Genomic DNA, 6,607 nt, shown 5'->3' on the forward strand with positions numbered 1-6,607 from the left:
TTGCTTTTTGGTAGGAAGAAGCCTCAGTCTTTCCATTATTCCAGAGAAAAGAGGAAGCTCAATTGGCAAAGACACCCAATAGGGTGATGACTGGAGGTTTATGTGAAGATAGGTGTCCCAATGTGCACGCATGTGATTACAGTTATGTCCCTAGCCACCAGAGCATCGCACCAGGGTCTGCGGCTTTAAAAAGAGGTCAAAGTACCTGTATTTTTAATAATTTCTTGACATGGTAAAAGAATTTTACATTACGATCCAAGGGTGGTAGGGTAGGAGGAGGGACAGTGGAACAATCCAACAAAAAGGGAAACTGAGAAATGCATGGTGGGAGGAAGGAAGGGTTTTATCTGGAAGGGATCTGGAGGGTGGGTAGGGGCATTGCCCAACTAAAATGCAATTGGTTTGTTACTGAGTACTATTCATGGGAAGACAGCATCCTGACTCCTTCTCTGTAACATACTGGGAGTAAAAATGATGCATCCAGGTGGAGATATAATTGGGGGTTGGAAGACCAAGACGGGGGAAGAATAAGAAAGACATTGAGAGTCACCAGCAGGCTGACTGCAGATACTGACTCCCTAGTAGCGGGAGAATAAAAAAGTGGGGGATATCTCTGGAAGATTCAAGAGATAAGAGGCAACTCTTCTATGGTTTTGACTTGTCCAGATTTCCACATACATACAATATGTACATGCATGTGTGCATGCACATACACATACACACACAAGTGACTGCTTTCCCTGGAAGCACAATACTATAAATAAGAGAAATATTTTTCCCAAGGGGAAAGCCCAGCAGAAGCAGCAGCATCTGGCCCTCACAGCTGTAGACATTCCCATCCCAACTGACAACTGGCCTGGGAAGAAGGAACCAGGAGTCAGAGGACTGGCCTTTGCAATAATGCCCAAAAGGACCCGAGTCACAGAGAAAGGAACCTTCCCCAATCCCTCTGCTTCTCACCTTTTGGTTTTCCTCCAACTCACCAGCCCCTGAGCACCAAGAGGCTACAATATCAGATGATGGGATCCAGCAGATGACAACTAAGACAACTATCATCTTCTGAACAGTGTGTGTGTGACAGGGTTTGGGGAAGGATGGAAGGATGTCAGGTAACAGAGCAGAAAGGCAGATGTATGCTCATTTGTAAGTGTGTGTCTATCACGCACATATGTGTATGTGAAAATTCTAGTTATAAAAACATCTGAAGGAATTAGGTGTTTCTTGTCATGATCAGGTTCAAGGTGGGATGTATTTTGGTGGGAAACTCAAAGTCATCATCCTGAACACTGTGTCAAGGCAGGGAGGATCCAACAACCACAGTGGCAAGAGACACTACATAAAGGAGAGGAGCTGGTCCCTCCTGACCTGGATTCTAAAAAAAACACCTAGCACTTTCCTTCGAGTTCCCTCAGCTTCTAACCAACTAATCATCAGAAGGAAGAAAAGCCCAAGACACTGGGGGGACGGGGGGTAGAGAGGGGACAGAAAACACAAGTATTCTTGTGCCAACATCCTGCACACATAAACCTGGAGTTCTCCAGAAATTAAGTCAGGTTGAGTGTGGGGTATTAGGGAAGGAAATACAAGAGTTCCTGAGGCCTGAAAAAAGAGGTAAACACGTCACAGAACTACAGGAGAGTTTCATTAGACTCTAACTAAAAACAGAGAGGTGTGATTACTATTTCCAGCCAGTTTCCCCATCACGATAGTCATGTAACAAACCAAGGCAATGTCGGTCTTGAGCCAGACTCACAGAGTCCCCTGGCCCTGGCCCTGGCCCTGGCCTCAGTACAGTGTCTCTGCATTGCTGCTCCGGGGCCGTTTGATCTTCTCGATATTTTTCAGGATCATGTCATGTAGAGTGACCTAGAAAAAGAGTGAGCAGGGAAACACACATCTGTTCTACCCTTACCTCAAAAAGAAAACACGATCTCTCCTTCCCAAACCCCCAAGCAATTTTATTCACATAGTGCCAATACCAATATCACTCATTTGAACCTGAATTCAGGGTGCTGCCCTACACCTCTCTTACACCCCCGAACTGGATATACCTGGGTATTTCCAAGGCCCCGAGTATCTAACAATAACTAACATTTATCAAGCTCTTAACATATCGAAAATTGCACTTGGTCCTTTAATGTGTTATCGCACTCATTTTTAAAAACCATCTTTGTGCAGTAGATACTCAAGTTCCACTTTAGAGGTGAGGAAACTAAAATATGAGGTTAAACAACTTGCCCAAGGCCACACATTACAGGTAGAGCTAATTCTAGAGTTAAGTCTGTCTGACCCTAACAACCTAATCTTTGCCCCTATACTATACTGCACTCCTTCCCACTCAGGTAGAAATAAGGGAGATACCCAGGTAGAAACCCTCAATGATTTCAGAGTTCTCAACAGTCAGTTGATGAGCAGAATTTGTTCTACTCATTTTACCTCCATCCCTCATCTTGAGCCCCAGACAGTGGCAAGAAATTTTTCACCAGAACTAAGAGAAGCCAGGGCAACTGTGGGCAGGGGCCAAGGTTACTTACATATTGGTTCCTTAGTTCTGATATGATCAGACGAAGGCTGATATATTCTTTCTCATCAATCTCCGTCACAGTGCGGCGATAGTCCTCCTGAAAGACAGGGCAGAAAAAAGGCTACTTCCCAAGGCCTGACTGTCCACAGACGACTCTTTCCCACTAATAGTCACTCCTCCCTATCCTACCACTTCCACCCTCAGGCTACAAAACCCTTACTTACCACATGGGGATATTTAGCTATTTTAGAAACCAATTTGGCTCTTGTAATATAATATCTGGAAAGAGAGAAGAGGAGGAAGCTGCAGGAGACCCTGGACAGTGCTTATTGCCTCACCAGCCCCCAATTCCTGGGCCAAGCCCAAGTAGCCCTACCTAGAAATCTGGTCCAGATAAGATGCAGCTTCACTCTCAACAGTCCTTAGTTCAGCAACTGTCTCCTCCTGAAAAAAAAAAAACAAACAGTGAGTCAAAAGTCACTTCCACATCATTCCTCAGCAGACCAAATAGAAACAGAAAACAAAACAGGGGAGATGAGAGTATCTCCCAAACCTTCCTCCCCAGTGTGTAATGCAAGCACATTACCTGAATGGACACCCCAAAGTTGTTCCCATCTTCTATCCTAGGAATCAGGAGCTGTACCCACATTTTGACCTGGAAGGTGAGTAGACCAAAAAATATATATGAAGACCATGGCTTTTGTGGATGATGTAGTATACAATTTATGCTATTGGGGCCAGATTTCAGGAGCACAGGAGCCAAGATACTTAGTCTGCCAACACCCATATCACCTCCATGCCTCCAGCCCCACCATCCATCATTTTTCATAGTTCAATCCAGGCTGTCTGAAGTCAGCCCATAGGTCACTAGCCCCTGCCTCACCGTGTTGCATTTCTCAATCAGCAGCCGGATCTCAGGTTTCACTTTCTCAATAATGTCCACCAGCTGCTGGTTGCTTTTTAGCATCCCATTGGGCATCACAAACACCTTGGTTCCTGGCAGGGACATGAAGAAGGCCAAATGATTGGGGTGGGGGCCAGGACACAGCATCCCCCATCCTTCTGTCTTCTTCCTCAGACCCATGAGATGCCATGACCGCTGCCTTTTATCTGTCACAACCCTATCTACGAACCATGACATCACTAACAGAATAAAAAAGAGAATGTATGAATTAACAAGTGAGTGTCTAAAGTATGCCCAAATAAGGAAATCTAAATACACTCTACAGATTTAATGTACCAACTACCATTGAAGAGGAAAAAATAACATGGAACTGGGACTTCTGTGAAAAATCTACAGCATGTAGCCACCTCCCAACTTCTCTCCTTTAGCAGTTCACACTAAGTCAAATCCTCCCTGTTTATTGAAAAATTAGGTTTAGAGTGCTAAATAATGACAATTGTTTGGAAGACTTGGGAATGGTAACTCTGAGAAATAAAATCAGATCCTGCTTCCAGGCCAGGAGAATACCAGATCCATCCTGCTTCTCAAGGCTGCAAGCCAGAGGGTGGGAGGGGTAGGGGAGGGAAGGGTGGCTCTTACCTTGGAAGGCCTCTTCACACTCATCCAATCTTCGCTTCTTGTAAGTGGGCTAAGTATACAAAGAGACAGGAATTAGCCTGCTCTCAACACGCAAAGCCCTATCATAGGTTACACTTCAAACAAGCTTAGTCCCTTATTTGACCCCACAGGTTATCTTATTAATTCATGCACAACTTACCAAGCACATCCAAGACTTTAAGAAAAGATTCTTGCCACAAAGCAACTTACATTCTAGTTGGTAAGACCAACCTTTCAAGAAATACACTACATTAAGCAATTAGGGGAGGGGGTGGATACTATAAACAACAGGAAAAAAAGAACCATTCAATGCAGGGTAAAGATAATTAAAGGGAATATGTACAAATTTATTGGTTCCACAAAGAAACATAATATTCAATTAATAAACACATATTTAAGCACCTGCTATGTACTAGGAACAATGTTAGGTGCTGGGGATACAAAAATGATTAAGACAGTTTCTGCTTTCCAGAATGGCAAATCCTATCAATGACACAGTAATGCAGACAAAGAACAATAGTGTCATCGGTGTTATAGAATGTGGAAATATAACTGATAAGGACTAGGTAATAAAGATACACACCAAAGACAGGGTCAGCAGTTATATATCAAGAAAAACTACTCATCCCATAACAAGACTCAAGACATTGAAACAGGTAAGAAAAGTCTTGCTTAGAGCCATGAGGACAGACCAGATAACCTGAGGGCACCTGTAGCTATTAGTCCTACTTGAAACTCACTCTCACAGAGTAGCGTTAGCAAATTCACCCCCTGCTATAAATGAAAATCAGTGTCTAAAGGGGGTGTTCTGGAGTCATGTTTGTGACAGTCCTCATTCCCAGATCCAAAACCCACTGTCTCCTCTGTACATGTTCAAACTGACCAGGAAATAGAAGAGAGTACCTATTGCTTCAGAACACAAAGATAAATAGAGAACACTTACACCGTCCAGTCCATCATGGCTATTGGTGAGAAGAATGGGGTCAGGGACAGGTAGATTCATATCTGAGTGGATCTGAGTTAGGTCATGGATGTTTAGGATTGGTTCCTGAAAGAGACGCCCAACCCCCAAACAGTAGTCTTTTCAAGATGAACAAAAAATGTGAAGGGCAATAAATGAGAATGCTTTAATGCTTTACAGTACAAAACAAAAGAGAACCAACACATGACTTGTCCCATTTGAGAAAAAGACCAGAACCAAAATAATTGGGGAATTGGAGGAAAAGAAAAAGGTCTCTCACCTTCAAAAAACTATCAAGTTCTAACAACTTCTTTGGGAAAAAATTTGCCACCAAGTCTTCTGCCTAAAAATGAGGAAAAATTCATTAATAATTGTGGGAAGGTAACTCTCTACAGTGATGTCTTCTTTTGGAAACTCAATCATTAACCAACACTCATTTTTCTATTTATTTCACTCACCTCACTTGTGATCCGCTCCCTGAAAGAATCAACCTAAAATTAACAAAGAAAGCAATTCAGTAAGAGCAAGTCAGTACCTGGCAAATGAAGTATGGGCAGGATGGGGAAACCCAAATCTAGCTCTCTTTCCCTCACCTTGTAATTATAATGAGAAGCTGAGAGGCCCCCAGATTTCAAATACTTCATTTTTTTGAGAACCCATTTCTCCATCTCAGGAGAGGGAAGCGGGGCTTGAGGGCAGCACCCGCCTGTCTTGTCTCCCTCCCTCCCTGTGTCTGAGGCTATCTGAATTTGAGAGCAGACGAAAGACAGGTAGGATAGGGGAGGTGTGAGCTCACAAAAGCGCCAACCCCAATTCAGACCTTGCCTATGATGCGAGGCAGGCCTGACGCCAAGGGCAGGGGCAGAGGCAGCGTCCGGAGGCGGGGACGTTGCTGGGCTGGGTAACTTCCAGCTGTCACTAGCCTAAAGCACTGAGTCCACCACGTGTTCGCGGAAGTCTCCCTGGGGCTCTCCATCACCAGATGAGGTACTGAGGCCACCCTATATTATCCTCTCCCCCGATGCCATCTCAGCGAGTGGGGGGCTGGGCTGAGCCGAGCGGAAGCTCAGAGCTGGTGTCCCCAGGGAGACAAAGACGCCATGGGGAGTTGGGAGCTGGTCAGACTGCTCCGGGATCGAAGCGAGGGGTAAGGAGGCCGGACCGGCGCCGCTACCTTGAGCTTCACTTCCTGATCCACCTTCAGCAACGAGGCCATGGCCGGGCCGGGCCGTGTCCGCTCCGCTGGAAACCGGAGGCGCTGTGGGCTCCGGGGAGGGGGTCAGAAGGACGGGAGGAAACTCGACTGCTCTCAGATGCGGCCGCCCTCGCTGGCTCACTCACTGCTCGCTCGCTCGCTCCCTCCCTCCCTCCGTGCTGCTTGCCCGCCCGCCTGCTGCCTGCTGCCTGCTGCCTGCTCACTCTCTCGCTCGCCCTCCCGGCTTTCGCCGCTCACGCCGGACGTTACGTCACAGCCAATCGCCGGGACTCCGGCGAGGATGCGCACGTGCCCTGCGCAGCCGCACTGGGGTTCGGCTCTGGACGCTCCAGCTCGGCCCTTATC

At 46.0% G+C, this 6,607-nt stretch overlaps 1 protein-coding gene across 2 annotated transcripts; it reads right to left on the reverse strand.

Annotated features, from left to right (window-relative positions):
* Positions 1-178: 178 nt before the first annotated feature.
* Positions 179-6,508, reverse strand: PSME3 (proteasome activator subunit 3). Of its 2 annotated transcripts, XM_039873406.1 has the most exons (11): positions 6,221-6,508; positions 5,505-5,537; positions 5,327-5,389; positions 5,029-5,133; positions 4,068-4,116; positions 3,408-3,520; positions 3,111-3,179; positions 2,901-2,968; positions 2,749-2,803; positions 2,535-2,621; positions 179-1,866 (listed from the first exon to the last, which is right to left on the reverse strand). In XM_039873406.1, the coding sequence occupies exons 1-11, from the start codon at positions 6,260-6,262 to the stop codon at positions 1,786-1,788; spliced, it is 765 nt and encodes a 254-aa protein (XP_039729340.1). In that variant the 5' UTR covers positions 6,263-6,508; the 3' UTR covers positions 179-1,785. The 2 variants fall into 2 exon arrangements, with proteins under 2 accessions (XP_039729340.1, XP_039729341.1); XM_039873407.1 differs by lacking the exon at positions 5,029-5,133 and having other exon boundaries at positions 197-1,866; positions 6,221-6,495.
* Positions 6,509-6,607: the final 99 nt, after the last annotated feature.

This window comes from Pteropus medius, unplaced genomic scaffold (genome assembly GCF_902729225.1).
Source record: "Pteropus medius unplaced genomic scaffold, Ma_sr-lr_union100, whole genome shotgun sequence".
Taxonomy (NCBI): domain Eukaryota; kingdom Metazoa; phylum Chordata; class Mammalia; order Chiroptera; family Pteropodidae; genus Pteropus; species Pteropus medius.

What these genes read in the sequence shown, in the direction of transcription:
- PSME3 (XM_039873406.1), bottom strand. Translation starts at nt 6,262, where the DNA reads ATGGCCTCGTTGCTGAAGGTGGATCAGGAAGTGAAGCTCAAG. An exon ending in GGGAGCGGATCACAAGTGAG is followed by an intron (nt 5,390 to 5,504) that starts GTGAGTGAAATA and finishes CCTCATTTTTAG; the next exon opens with GCAGAAGACTTGGTGGCAAA. An exon ending in TAGCTAAATATCCCCATGTG is followed by an intron (nt 2,622 to 2,748) that starts GTAAGTAAGGGT and finishes CCTGTCTTTCAG; the next exon opens with GAGGACTATCGCCGCACTGT.